Source organism: Melanotaenia boesemani, chromosome 20 (genome assembly GCF_017639745.1).
Source record: "Melanotaenia boesemani isolate fMelBoe1 chromosome 20, fMelBoe1.pri, whole genome shotgun sequence".
In the NCBI taxonomy this organism is placed as follows: domain Eukaryota; kingdom Metazoa; phylum Chordata; class Actinopteri; order Atheriniformes; family Melanotaeniidae; genus Melanotaenia; species Melanotaenia boesemani.
The window spans coordinates 392484-407764 of NC_055701.1; the positions used below are offsets into that span (position 1 = coordinate 392484).

Below are 15281 nucleotides of genomic sequence, written 5' to 3' on the forward strand. Positions count from 1 at the left end.
AATGTAGTGGGCAGTTATGATCAATTAAATATTTGTAGGGGGCGCTATAGAGCCATATTGCAATTTTTCCAGCATATGTTAATGTGGCTGAGTTCCTTCTCTGACCACACTCTTTCGTTGTGAGTTTGGTGAAGCTCAACATTACAAAGGGTCAGTCACAAGTACTTCCTGTTTGATGGCGTCGGACCACTATTCGCCATGGTTACGTTTGGCGAAGCAACTTGAGATTTTTCTTGTGGTATCATGAAAGGGTTTGACCTGTTGTGAAGCACTTTCAAGTGTGTAAGTTTCATTCCTGAGAAGATGGATCCCTGAGTGTGAAAAAAAGCACTTCCTGTTGGAAGTGGGCGGGGCTTGAGGCTAGTCTGGAATTGGTCATATGAATCTGTTCAGGGACACACCCTGATTAATCCCTGCAAGTCTGATGGGGATTGGATCAGAATTGAGGGATTTATAGTGATTTATGATGTCATGGCGTCTTATCGAAGTTCGCCATGGCGCCACGGTCTCATCCTGCAGCATAGAGCAACAGTTTTCAATGAATATCATCACCAACTTGTTTTCTGCTGTCTGACCCAGTTTGGACCTGGTTGTGTCCAAAACGTGAGATAAGTGGGTCTCCGAGTAAAAACCATGACTTCCTGTCGCCAGGGGGCGTGGCCGATTCATATCCCAAATATTGACATGTAGATGTGTTCAGGATGGGACTGGCATCATACATGGCCATTTTGGTTCAGATATATTGTTTTATGTGGAAGTTATATCACTTTCGTTCTTCACGGCGAGACATCAAACTTTGAGGCCCCACCCCCTCCATGCCCTTTCTCCTATTAGAAAACTTTCAATAACTTTTAAAGACACATGCCTTCTGAACATCCTGAGCTATTTTGGTAGCGGTATGATAAAATCTCTAGGAGGAGATAGATTTTGAAAATGTCAGTAAAACGCCAAAATGGCGGATTTGACCCAAAATGGCCGACTTCCTGTTGGTTTCAAGCTGTTGCTCCAAGAGGATTTTTTGTTCACCCGAGCATTTGGAATATGTGTAGTGATTTTCATAAAGATTGATGATGTGTAGTGGCAGGGCATCATAAATAGGTGGCGCTCTCATTCAATTTTGCCCGAACAGTCCCGAGCACCCCAAAATATGTAAATTTACGCATTCCTTTGGGGGGGTACGCAAAATTAGGCGCGTTTTCGCGCATGTTTAACTCCCCTAAAATTCGATTTACTTTTGAGGAGAAAAATAATAAGAAGAATACGGAAAAAACGGAGCAATTACAACAGGCCTTCGCACCGCCTTCGGTGCTCGGGCCTAATTAAAAAGTATCAGGCCTAAAATTGATCCTTGGGGAACCCCACACTTGACTTCATGGATTTTTGAGGAGCATGTATCCATACTTTTGGCGATCTGTGAGATAGGAGTAAAACCATTTAAGAACAGTACCTGAGAGGCCCACCAGACTTCTGAGTCTGTCTAGTAAAATCTGGTGATCAGCTGTATCAAAGGTGGCACTAAGATCCAGTAGAACCAGGACAGAAAGTTTCTGAGTCTAAGTTAAATCTAAGATTATTAACCATCTTTTATAGGGTGTCTCGGGTCTGTGGTTTGTCCTAAAACCTGATTGATGGAGCTACACCATCGATAGCTGACTTAAGTTTGCTGTTAAAATGATAAAATCACATGATGCAGGTAAAATCTGAGCAGGAGTTTGGTTTAAAATTTCAATAAAATTTGCAGCCACTTCAGTAAGAAGAAATAAGTAGTAATAGAAGTAATGTATAATTTCCTCAGAGTTCTCATTGAGGCTTCCTGTTGGCTAAAAGTAGTGATGTTAAAAAACACACAGTAATGGTCTGACACAACCAGATCAACAACAGAGGACACACCAGTGGACATACCATAGGTTAGGCCAGGTCCAGGGTGTGTCCTCTGTTGTAAGCAGGCTGTGTGACGTGGACACTTTAAAAGATTTAAAAACTCCTCTACAACAGCATCAGATCTGTTGCCATCTGATTTAAATAGATATGGTCTATTGTAGAAGGATGAGAAGTTGGCGACATATGGAATGTTGATGGAGTTGCGGAAACCTTTAAGCCAGATATGGAGCTGCTGGAGGCGACTGAATGTGACATCTCCAAAACGGGGGGAGGGCAGTGGTCCGGAAATTATACATTGTTTGTTTAAATGTTTAATGCTGTGGATGAGGTGGATGAAATGATTTTTAAGGGTCTCTGACTGCTGTAGCTTCATGTCGTTTGTACCAGCACGAACAATAAATGTGGAAACAGAAGGGTGTTGATGGGAGAACATAGAATAGAATAGAATGCCTTTTATTGTCATTATACACATATACAATGAGATTAAGCCATCACCAGTGTCAGTGCAAAGAGAGCAGTATAGAAGATAAATAAATAAATAAAAGATCTAAGGTATAAAATATTTACAGAAATAAACAGATGTGCACACTCCTTGAGTTATTTGCAGATATAAGTATGATGTATATATCTGTATACTATACATGTATATAGTGTTCGAGCTGAAAATATATAAATTACACTGAAACATATTCAAGTCAGAAAATATATTGCACATTCAAAGTATTGTTGCACGTATCATGATATGTTGTACATGTCACATGACAGAAAGTATTGCACATATGTCGTTAGTGTCCCAAGTATTTCACATTTGAAGTCCTACAGGAGTTCAGGGCAGTTATTGCTTTTGGAAAGAAACTGTTTTTGAGTCTGTTTGTTTTAGTCCTGATGCACCTGTAGCGCCTCCCAGAAGGCAGCAGGGCAAACAGATCAGAGCCAGGGTGGGAGCTGTCATTTATGATGTTTCTGGCTCTGCTGAGGCAGCGGGAGGTGTAAATGTCCATCAGGGAGGGGAGAGGGCAGCCAATGATCTTCTGTGCTGTCTTTACAACTCTCTGTAGCCTCTCCCTGTCTGCTACACTGCAGCTGCTGTACCATACTGTGATGCAGTATGTCAGCAGGCTCTCGATGGATGAGCGGTAGAAGGTCAGCAGCAGGTTGGAGTTTAGTTTGTGCTTCCTGAGGACTCTCAGGAAGTGTAGCCGCTGCTGAGACTTCTTGGTGATTGACGTGATATTCTCTGACCAGGAGATGTCGGCCGAGATGATGACGCCAAGAAACCTGGTGGTGTGCACCCTCTCCACACACTCGCCGTTTATGTAAAGGGGGGAGTCAGTAATGTCCTTAACGAGTGCACCTGGATAACAGAATATGCGGCACCTGTTGACTCGAATATGCCTGATCATCGGTTCTGACAGCTGACACTTTCCGGTCGGCAACCGAATACTTTTTGGAGGCCCCCACAGCAAAAGCAGAAAAGGGAGACGTGGTCTCTGGGGTGGAGGTTCCTGCTGCAGGCGCCACAGAAGAGGAGCTGGTCCTCCTGGTGGAGATTCCCGCAGCAGGTGCAGAGGAAAACGTGCTTGTAGCCCCCGCAGATGGACATTCCCAGGCAGAGCGATGCCGTGCTCCAGAGTGTTCACTCACCGCTTCTCTTCGGAGCTGCCGACATTTTGCTGAGGAGACCTCTGGGAGCGCCGGGACTCCCCACTGGTGTGAGCGTGGACAGAAGCAGTGGCTGGTCGCTTGCCGCTCAGCGCCGAGTCCCCACTTCAGGCGTCCTCAGGATCACAGCTGGACGACATGGCGGTTAACCCACCATTGGACACAGGTACCGATAGGGCATTAAAGCAGTTTGACAGGACAAGGTTGCCACAGTTCGAGGCCCTCTTCCTGCTGCAGACAGCTTTGGTCCAGAGCAGGCTTTTGGGTGTTGAGCTCAGAGGCCGAGCAGCCAGAGAAACCTTTGTTAGGCCCTAGAAGGACACCACTGGATGATGCAGGATTCACAAAGCTACAGCTGGAGTATGGACCATGTCGTTAAGAATCTCAGTACACCACTGTTAGGCCTACCTGCCATCACAGCTCTTGGGCTACTAGTGCATGTTAATACTGTTTCAATGAACACTGAAAACAACCTTCCCCACACTGTCCAATGGACTGGATGAAGTGCAGCAACCATACCACATCAAACTAAAAACCAAATGCTGTTCCATACTCCATCAAAATTCCTTTCTTAGGTCACATCGTGGTCACCGACATAAGTCCCGACTTGAAAACAACAGAGTACATCACAGAAATGAATGAGCCAACAAACGTGGCGTAGCTGAGACGTTTCCTGGGCAAGGCAAAGCAGGTGGGCAAATTTACCCAGAGAAAGATAAAATACTGAGATCTATTATCCAAGAGGAATAGTTGGCATTGGGATATAAACCAAGTCAAAGCATTCAAAACACTGAAAGATGCCTCAACCTCAACCCCAGTGCTTGCAATGTACGACCCAAACAGAGACACTGAAGTATCAGCCGATGCTTCATGGTATGGGTTAGGAGGTGTTCTCCTCCAGCTGTGGGAAGAAGGACGGAGAGCGGTGGCTTACGCATCAAGGCTGCTCTCTCCTACAGAACAACAATATGCACCAGTGGAAAAAGAGGCCTCAGCTTCTACTTGAGCGTGTGAGCGATTCCGTGATTTCCTGGAAGGCAAAGTCTTCTGTCTGGAAACAGATCACAAACCTCCTGTTTTACTACTAAGAAGACAAGCCCTGGATCTTCTACCACCCAGGATTCAGCACTTCAGAATGAGACTCATGCGTTACTTGTGTAAGGAAGAGTATGCAGCAAGTAATTCGCTCTGATAGCAGACACTCTGTCCCGCTCACCTCTGGAAACAAAACTGACACAATCTGACAAGAAACTGAAGGAGAACACAAATATGTGGACAGCATCACTAAAAATATGCCTATCAGTTCATCACATATGCAAACTCTGAAGGACCAGCTGAACATGGACAGTGTGTGGTTGCGTAATGGACGTGTGTAGTCATGGTTGGCCAGATCATGCACAACAAGAACCGCTGCTGAGAAACTGGCCCAACCTTGCCACACTCGCAGTGAAAGATGGCTTGCTGTTGAAAGATTCATGACTCGTTATTCCTCCAACAATGCAAAACGGCATGTTAACAAAACTTCACAAAGGACAGGCATTGCAAAGCTTGCCGGACAGTCGGGTGGCCTTGACTCAGCCAACTAATAAGTGAAATGCTGTTAAAGTGCAGAATATGCATACAAGAAAAACAAAACTGTAATGAGCCGCTTATGCCAACCAAATGCCCGGACCAACCATGGCAAAGAGTAGGTAGGCACAGATCTCTTCAAGCTAGGAGGGAAAACTGAACTTCTTGCTGTGGACTATTTTTCCAGGTTCGTTGAGATCACCCTGCTGAACCAAACCAAACCCAATGACGTCATCACCCATCTAAAATCCCTCTTTGCTCATCCTGGCATCCCTGAGGTCCTAATGTCTGACAATGGGCCACAGTTTTTCCATGTCCTCACGGAATAGCTCTCCTTGCCTACAGAGATACTCCCCTCCATGGTAAATACAGCCCTGCTGAACTCCTCATGGGCCATGTGGACGACATTCCCTCCCCTTGCAGCTGGACCCGGCCTGCCGGACAGCGCCACACTCGCTCAAAAGGAAAGGGAGAGGAGATGTAGGACATTTCAAACTACAACAGGCTCCAGTACGCAAAACCTTCTCTCTATGCCATAGAGAGAAAAAAGACGTAATTTTGTACATAACAAAAAATAAATAAAAGCAAAGATTGGATATGCACCCAAGTGTGAAACAAACATAAAAGAATTTAATTTCTTTATAAAAAGAGGAGATGTGGTGTAAACTAAGTGACATGGTATTTGAGATCTTTGGCCACGCGCTTGACGCAGTGACGAAACACGCTATTGCCTCCTGTTCAGTAGCGCATTAACAGGACACAGCTGTCCCGTGTTGTTTTGTTCAAGGTAAGAACATGACACAGAGGAGCTGAACCAGCTGAAGTCTAAACCTTTAACCAGGTGATCTCTGAAACTCCGCCATGATCTGACTCAGCTCCTTCTGATCCCAACCAAACCTTTACAAGACACCTTTGTCTACTTCTTTTCATTAAATACTTGGATCCTCTCGTTTTTTATGACTTCATGAGGAACCCATGAAGGAACCTCCATCTGTTTCAGGACATGATCGATAAAACAACCAGAAATGTTGACCCCACACTGGTATACGATCAGCTGGTTGACATCCACTTCCTGTTACACTGAACTGGAAGTGACCTGAATACAAGGGATAAGGCTGCATTTTCTATATGGTCATATATGTGATGGAATAAAACTTCTTGTGCTGGACTGGAAATCAAAGTTGTGAAGGGTGAAATGTCTGGTTGTTGCAGAGCAGGCTCATACCTGGAAATGTGGTGGACAAAGTTTGTTTCATCTCGGAATGAGTTGGAAGTGTTGAGGTTCACGCTTCTCTGGTGTTGACACAATCCAGCACAATATAATATTAGTCAGATTTCCCCTCCCATCCTGTTCTGGCACTTTTCAGCCACATCCCATCGTCTTACTTGATGGAAATAAACCTGCTGAATATCTGGTTAGGCAGCATTAACTTTGTATATTGTTGGAGCCCAGAGGCTGAATCCTAATGACGTGAAACTAAAAGCACAAGCAGTAAAAGAAAACACACTAACTATTTCACATCACTGAGGGGGGATTTATCCTCCACTAGAAAAATGTTTAGTCAGAAAACTAAAGAAAAAATGGAAGTAGTCTCACCATGTTGATGGGGTCCACTGGTCCGATGCTGTTAACATACACAGCTGTTTCAATCACTGTTGGCCTCACTGAAACACAACAGCATGAAATTACTCCAGATGTTGGTGGGAAGGAGGAACTTCTTTTCTGAGCATTTGCAGTGGTGATCAGGAAGCTTGGAGACAGAGGTGGTGGTTGTTTGGTTGTAGAGCAGATGGTGCAGTGGAGGTTCATATTGGGCATGAACTGCGAGTTCCTCGCATCTCTGAAGCAGCTGCGAAGGTCTGGCAGTGATTACAGAACGATGCAGGACAGTCCTGCTCCCTCTACGTAGCTAAATATGTCCATCTGTGTCTAACGCTGTCTGACGTCACCCTATGCTTCACCTCACGTGGTTGTTGGAGAAAACATCCACCAGAGGGCAGTACAGAGTTTACAATACTCATTCTCACAATAAAGTTGCTTCAGTTTGGTTATTTTCGTTTAATTTTTGTTTGTTTCCCTGGTTGCACGCCACCTTGTGGACCTGGACAGCAGTGATTCTGCTCTGTTGTCTGCGTTTCTCTAAATGATTCTTAATCATGGGACCGTGGTCCATGCTTAGGTCTGGAGCACCACCTAGGGGGCTGCAATAAACTTTACACATGTAGGCTGCAGAAGTTATTATCCAAAAACAGGAGAGATATTAAGGTTATCCATGAGAAGCTCAGCTGTAATGCAGCCAACTGACACGAGTGCTCAATAAGCACAAGAAGACATTGAGCAAGCTGCCAGCCTGTGGCGAACATTATGAAGAAAGGATTTAAAACAAAAAAATAAAGATTTAAGTTTCCTAAACTCCTTAAAAGGCAAAGACATTTTCCCAAGACCAATCAGATTGGTCAATCCGGTTTTATAAATGGAGGTAAAGAGTGAGAGTAGAGAGCCCAGGTTGGACTGTTAGCTAGCTATCCACTGATAGCTAACATTATCCAATGATAGCTAACCCTTTCTAGTGTTTATTTAATCACTGTGTCATTTAATTAATGAAAATCCTTTTTTGCTGCAGCAAATTCTAATAATTAGTAGTTTTTGTGAAAATAATTAATCTGTCTGTTCATCTGTCACTCCTCCCTGAGCCACCACCTTATTGTGGTGGAGGAGTTTGTGCGTCCTGACAATCCTAGCGGCTATGTTGCCGGGGGCTTTATGCCCCTGGTAGCAAACAGGTGTCTAGGGGAGGGACCAGATGAAGCGCAGCTCAAAGAACCCCTATGATGACAACAAATCATGGACCCAGGTTTCCCTTGCCCGGACGCCCCCCCCCCCCCCCCCCCCCCCCTCTGGAGGTGGGGGCACGGAGGCGAGCACTTGGTGACCGGGCCTTTGCCCATGGGGCTCAGTCAGGCTCAGCCCGAAAGGGTGACATGGGCCTCTCCTCCTGTGGGCTCACCACCTGCAGGAGGGGGTCGGGTGCAGTGTGAGCTGGGCGGCTGCCAGAGACGGGGACCCTGGCGGTCTGATCCTCGGCTGCAAAAGCTAGCTCTAGGGACGTGGAATGTCACCTCCCTGGCGGGGAAGGAGCCTGAGCTGGTGCGTGAGGTTGAGCAGTTCCGGCTAGATATAGTTGGTCTCACCTCGACCACTAAATCCGAGTGGTGTTTTGTTATTGGACTTCTGTGCTCGTCATGGATTGTCCATGACACCTTGTTCAGGCATAAGAGTGCCCACAGGTGCACTTGGCACCAGGACACTCTAAACCAGGGGTAGCCAACGTTGGTCCTCGAGGGCACCAATCCAGCTGGTTTTCCAGATTTCCCTGCTCCAGCACACCTGACTCAAATTAAATGGATCCAACAGCCTATAAGGATCTCCACAGTGACTTGTTAGTTTAAGTCAGGTGTGTTGGAGCACGGAAATCTGGAAAACCTGCCGGATTGGTGCCCTCAAGGACCGACGTTGGCTACCCCTGCTCTAAACAGCAGTTCGATGATCGACTTTGTAGTCGCATGTCTTGACACATGAGTGGCTCTCCCTTAGAGATAGGGTGAGAAGCTCGGTGATCCAGGAGGGGCTCAGAGTAGAGTCGCCGCTCCTCCACATCAAGAGGAGCCAAATGAGGTGGCTCGGGCATCTGGTCAGGACGCCTCCTGGTAAGGTGTTCCGGGCACGTCCCACCGGAAAGAGGCCCCGGGGGGGGACTACATCTCTCGGCTGGCCTGGGAACGCCTCGGGATCCCCCCAGATGAGCTGGTGAATGTGGCCGGGGAAAAGGGTTAGGTTTAGGGTTAGTCTGGGTTTCCCTGCTGAGGCAGCTGCCCCCACAACCCAACTCCGGATAAGCGGCAGAAAATGGATGGATGGATGTTGATCTGTTCATCCCTGAGTTAGTGTTTCTTCAGGGACCCGTCTCATCAGTCTGCTCCTTGGGATAAACATACGACGCAATGCCAGACGTTGCTAGCTAACGCTGCTAGCTGCTGTTTGCTGCTGTTAGCTAATGCTAGCTTTCAACTTTTGTGCCTTGATGTGGAAGGATTGTTAACTGTAATAACGTCTAATGAGTTTGAGAAATGAGCAGATTTATTGTTTATCACAGTCTGAAACCTCTTAAGGCCCATTTATTATTAATTACATGCATAAATAGTGACATCTGTTTCAAGTGTTTTAAACATCATATGTCGCCGTCCTCATACTAACATGCGGGTTTTGTGTTGCCATGGTTAAGTCAGTTCCTGCGCTAGGGGGCAGTGCTGAGTTCGGAGTTTACTCACACAAGCCGACGTCAGATTTAGACACCGTTTAGCAGTGGTAATACGTTATTATAAAGTTGTTTCCAACCACACGCCCTAAACTCTTCGTCTTCACTCTTCTTATGCTTTTTTCCCTCCTTCCTGATCCTCTTCTTCTTCTCTGGTTTGCTTCTTTCGCTGGTCACTAAGTCAGCTATTCTGCTCAGCACTGCCCCCGTGGTTTCTGGTGGTTGCTCCGTCTTCTGTGTCAAGCGATGGATCGCTAAGCTCCCTAAAAACGGACCAAATTACGGGAGTAACCGACACAGGGGACAGGCAAAGCTGTCCGTCCATCTTCTGTGTCCTGCAGCCCCCCTGCCAACCTTTACCCCTCCACACATATCAGCAGAACAGGTGAGGGGAGAATTGAGGAAGCTCCACCCATGGAAAGCAGCAGGCCCTGACAGAGTGCCTCCTCCTCTGCTTAGGACCTGTGCTGCTGAACTGGGGGAACCACTCCAGCATGTCTTCAACCACAGTCTACAGCTGGGGAAAGTGCCTACCCTGTGGAAAACATCTGTATTGTTCCAGTTCCAAAGAAAAACCGCCCTGGTGAGCTGAACGATTACAGACCGGTGGCACTTACATCCCAGCTGATGAAGATGATGGAGCGGCTCATCCTCAATCTCCTCAAGCCCCAAGTGCAACAGGCCCAGGACCCCCTACAGTTTGCCTATCGTGCAGGTGTGGGTGTGGAGGATGCTATTCTCTACCTCCTACACCGTGTCCAAGTTCATCTGGATAAGGGGAGGGACACAGTGAGGATCCTCTTCTTGGATTTTTCAAGTGCCTTCAACACAATCCAGCCCCTGATGCTTCTGGACAAACTGAGGGAGATGCAGGTGGACCCCTGCTTGGTGTCCTGGATTGGTAACTACCTCACAGAGAGACTGCAGTACGTCAGGCTAAAGGACATCACATCTGACACTGTTATTAGCTGCACAGGAGCACCCCAGGGGTCCGTGCTGGCCCCCCTCCTCTTCACACTCCTCAGACTTCTGTTACAACTCAGAGCTGTGCCACATCCAGAAGTTTGCAGATGACACAGCCATCGTGGGGTGTATCAGGGATGATGGAGAGGATGAGTACAGGAATCTGGTCAGTGACTTTATCACCTGGAGTCAGATGAACCATCTCCAGCTTAACACCTCAAAGACTAAGGAGCTGGTTATTGACGTCCAGCCCACAACCACGTCCAGTGACCATCAGGGACGATAAGGTGGAGATTGTAGACAACTACAGGTACCTCAGGTTGTGGCTGGATAACAAGCTGGACTGGACATGCTGTACAGATCATCTGTACAAGAAGGGCCAAAGCCGTCTACGAAGACTGAGGTCTTTTAACATCTGCAGGAAACTCCTGTGGATGTTCTATCAGTCTGTGGTAGCTAGTACGCTTTTTTATGCTGTTGTCTGCTGGGGGGGTAACATGACAAAAAGGTGTGCTAACAGGCTAGAAAAACTCATCAGGCGGGCAGGCTCTGTGGTTGGCATGAAGCTGGACTCCCTGGTGACAGTGACAGAGAGGAGAACACTAAAAAAACTACTGGCTATTGTGAATGATGCCAGTCACCCTCTGCACACTGTCATCAGTGCACAGAGAAGCCTGACCAGTAACAGGCTGCTCCTCCCCAAGAGTAGGACCAACCGGCTCAGAGACTCCTTTGTCCCCCGAGTCATCAAACTGTACAACTCTGCATTAGGCAGGAGGGGGAGAAGGAGGGGAGAGAGGGAGGTGTGCAGTCCATCTGATACAACACATGCACAATAACCCATACAAACAGTTGTAATAACTTATACGTGCAATAGTGAACTGGGAATCTGTACCACCTCTACTGTGTGCAATGCTTGTTTATATTGTTTTATTTAACTTATCTTATTGTTATTTATTGCATTCTATTTGTGCTTTTCTTGCACCTTCTTGCCTCTATTTTGCTTTGTACCTGTATATATTGTGTCTTGTGCTTGTCCTGCTTTACTGTTGGTGTTGTATTGCTGCTGGTACCCAAATTTCCCTGAGGACTCTCCAAAGGGATTAATAAAGTCTTTCTATTCTATTCTATAAGGATTGGATCCTCAAAAACTTTCCAAAACTCTTCTTTGGATGTTGGCTGGAAAAGTTGGATGTTGTTGAATGCAGAAAATAGAAATGCTGACCAGTTCAACCCCCATGGCCTTACAGGTGATCCACAGGTCTACATATCTACAAGATTAATGGTTCAATGACCCAGAGGAATAACCTCAACCAGGATCCACAATCCTTCCTGATGATGACGCGCTCTGTCCTTACCCAAGAAGAAAATGAGTTATCTTTCACATATTTCGCATTTCACCAACACCAACAGAAAGCAGGACTTGCCTCCAATGTCGGGTCGTAACTTGTTGTCGTAACCCTGCAGCAGTTTGTTCAGGATGAGAGTCACGTCGCTCTCGTAGACCTTCGGAGATAAGACCCAGGTCTTATTGATGGGCACATCCTCGTAGTCCTCCTCCTCCTGTTTACTGGGCCCGATGGCTGAACTGTGGAGGAGAGAAAATATGACTGGATATCATTAATCTGGTATGTTTCTGTCCAGTTTGGGAACTGGTGTTTTGTGGGTGGCAGCTTAGTTACTTGATTAATCTCAGATACAAGAACTGAAAATCTAAATAAGCCTTTCTATGCAAGCTAACGAGTTATCTCCACCCCTCCACAGGGATGCAGAGGGTTGCTGGCGGGCCAGATGGTGTATTTAATCACTCTGACTGACTTCCTACACCAGTCAGCTGTGTTTACACACTGCCCAGGAATATCTAACCAGCTGCATGGCAGCATGTAGACATGGTGAACACGGCCTGCTGAAGTTTAAACTGAGCATCAGGATGTGGAAGAAAATAGATTTAAGTGACTTTGAATGAGGCACCAAGGTATCCAGCTTGGTACAGGAAGGTACAGTAAATCCTGATCTCCTTTGTGTTTCCACAGCAACCGCACCCTTACCTGGTAGGTGGTGTCAGCCGAACAGTGATAGATTTATCCGGCACTCTGGCATCTTTCAGATTTTGCCAGTGGAAATGAGTTAGTATATAACCACAACTACTGGTTAAAGTAGATGACAGACCAGACCAGACAGACCAACCTGTTACTGCCTGGATTGATAAACAGAAATCCTCTGACTCAGCATACATGACCCTGATACTCTGAGCTTTCACTGCAAACTCAGTGAGGCTGTAACAGACCACCCTGGAGGCCAACTTTAAGCCAACAACACAAGTCTCCATCGAATGTGGTATACAGTGGTCTCTGGTTTATTGCGGGGGGGTTACGTTCTGAAAACACCCCCCGATAAATGAAATCTGTGAAATGACGACCTTATTCATTTTTCACGATTCAAATGCATGTTAAGGCCTAATTATCCTCTGAGTTTCTATAGACCTTTCCCAAACTATAATGAACATTTTCAACATTCTCACACACTTTATACACTCTCAAAAACCTACATACTCCACTGTGGAACCCCTAACCCTAACCCTAACCCTCCAGCTGTGGAAAACATCCTGCATGGTACCGGTTCCAAAGACCCCGAACCCAAAGGACCCCAACAGCTACAGGCCAGTCGCACTAACATCCCGTCTGATGAAGACCTTGGAGAGGCTGGTTCTTGCCCATCCCCGGTCTCTGGTGAGCCCATCAATGGATGATGTGGTCATCTACCTCCTACAAAGATCCCTCCTCACCTGGAAAAGCTGGCAGCACTGTGAGAAAGATGTTTTTTATTTCTCCAGTGCATTTCTCCCATGCTCACAGGGGGAGACCTCCATCTCACAACGTGGATCTGGACCACCTCACCAACCGACCACAGTATGTGAGGACACGAGTCTGCAGTACGCGGACCCACAGGGACCAGTTCTGGCTGCCTTCCTCCTCACCATCTACACTGCAGACTTCACACACAATTCAGCAAACTGCCTCTACAAAAGTTCTCAGATGACTCTGAGGTCGTTGGCCTCAATGCAGACGGAGACGACAGAGAACTGATCCAGGGTTTTGGGGGCTGGTGCCAGCAGAACCACCTTCAGATCAATGCAGGGAAAACCAAAGAGCTGGTGGTGGATTTCCACAGGTCTAAACACTCTCCTCCGGCACCGGTGAGCATCCAGCGAATGGACATGAGAGGGTGACATCTTGCAGGTACCTGGGTGTTCACCTGAACAACAAGCTGGACTGGACTGACAACACTAAGGAGACTCAGGTCTTTTGGAGAGCAGGGGACTCTGCTGAGATCCTTCTTTGACTCTGTGGTGGCATCATCCATCTATGATGGTGTGGCCTTCTGGGGCAGCAGCATCTCGACTGCTGACAGGAAGAGACTGAACAGCTGGTTAAGAAGGCCAGCTGTCCTGGGACGCCCCCTCCATCCGGTGGAGGTGGTGGTGGAGAGGAGAATCATGGCTAAGCTTTCGTCTCTGATGGAGGAAACGTCCCACCCCATGCAGGACTGTTTAACAACACTGAGCAGCTCCTTCAGAGACAGGCTGCTTCACCGTGGTGTGAAGGAGAGAAACTGCAGGTCCTTCCTGCCGGTCGCCACAATGGGAACTAAGAACACACACAGACGTGTGATGTCACCGCTGTAAACTCATTCTGGATCTATGCTTTTAGACAGACTTCTATACAGATTTTATAGACGTTTTATACAGTTTTTGTTCTCATCTCTGTAATGATGATTTTTACACCATCACCTTTGCTGCTGTAGCATTGAAACTTCCCCATTGTGGGACAAATAAAGGATCATCTTATCTTAGAGGACCACCCCACCAGGCAGGATCCAAGATCAATAAATTTCCTGAGCAGAAACGATATCCAGGTCTTTGCCTCCTCCCTCCAAAACACAGCAACTCTGAGGACAAAACCAACTTCTGTAGCTAAAGCAGCTGTTACCAGATCTCTGCTGACTTCAGCAAAGAAAAGCAAGAACATCAGGAGTTTCTGACACAACAAACCTGTTCCTGGGTTTTATAATCCAGCTGAGCGTCACTTTCGTCAGGAAAAGCTTGAAGGAACATCTTTTCTATATGTGTGTAGGTTGCACCGATTCAGTGAAACTGCAGCTCTTCCTGGATGTAAGTTGGGATTAAAGCCGAGCTGGTGGCACCAGCGTGTCCTGCTGTGTGGACACATGACCGACTCCATGATAATGAACACAGACCTGCTGCTGTGCAGAGACCCGGCTTGAAGCTGAAACCAGATGAACCTGCAGACGGCTTCTCTGCCACTGATGTTCACATGTTCAACACGACAGATAAACATTCCTCTTCTAGGGTTTCTGGGTTTCCTTAGCAACCATGAATATCCTCCATGCTGAGGCGGTGTCCTGTAGCTTCTTCTGGCTGGGCCCGATCCAGCTCCAGGAGAGATGGCTCGACCCCCAGACCCTCCCCATGCCAGTTACCCCAGCCAGGGCTGTCTGCAGGGCCTCCCTCCTCTGGGGGAGGTTGTTGAATCCATCCTTGTCTGACCCTGACCTGCAGCTTGTCCCCCTTCACCATAAACCTTCTGGGTCGCGCTCATGCACGACCCTTTCTGGTCATCAGTGAAGTTTCCAGAAAAAACTGCAATAAAAATTAAACATGTCTAAGCGAAGATGTTCACCGAGCATCGGTTAGTCACTGGAGCATCGGTTAGTCAGGGAGCATCGGTTAGTCACCGGAGCATCGGTTAGTCACCGGAGCAGCGGTTAGTCATCGAGCAGCGGTTAGTCACCGGAGCATCGGTTAGTCACGGAGCAGCGGTTAGTCACTGGAGCAGCGGTTAGTCACCGAGCATCAGTTAGTCACCGGAG

The 15281-nt window shown here is 47.1% G+C and overlaps 1 protein-coding gene across 2 annotated transcripts in view; it reads right to left on the reverse strand.

Moving 5' to 3' along the window:
• The window catches only part of gabrg1 (gamma-aminobutyric acid type A receptor subunit gamma1), a 28926-nt gene that overhangs the window by 10161 nt on the left and 3484 nt on the right, over positions 1 to 15281 (reverse strand). For both annotated transcript variants that reach the window (XM_041972305.1, XM_041972304.1), the window contains exons 2-3: positions 11819 to 11979; positions 6710 to 6777 (exon numbers count right to left, since the gene is read on the reverse strand). In XM_041972305.1, coding sequence (XP_041828239.1) covers positions 6710 to 6777; positions 11819 to 11979 — 229 coding nt within the window. The remainder of the gene's footprint in view (positions 1 to 6709; positions 6778 to 11818; positions 11980 to 15281) is intronic.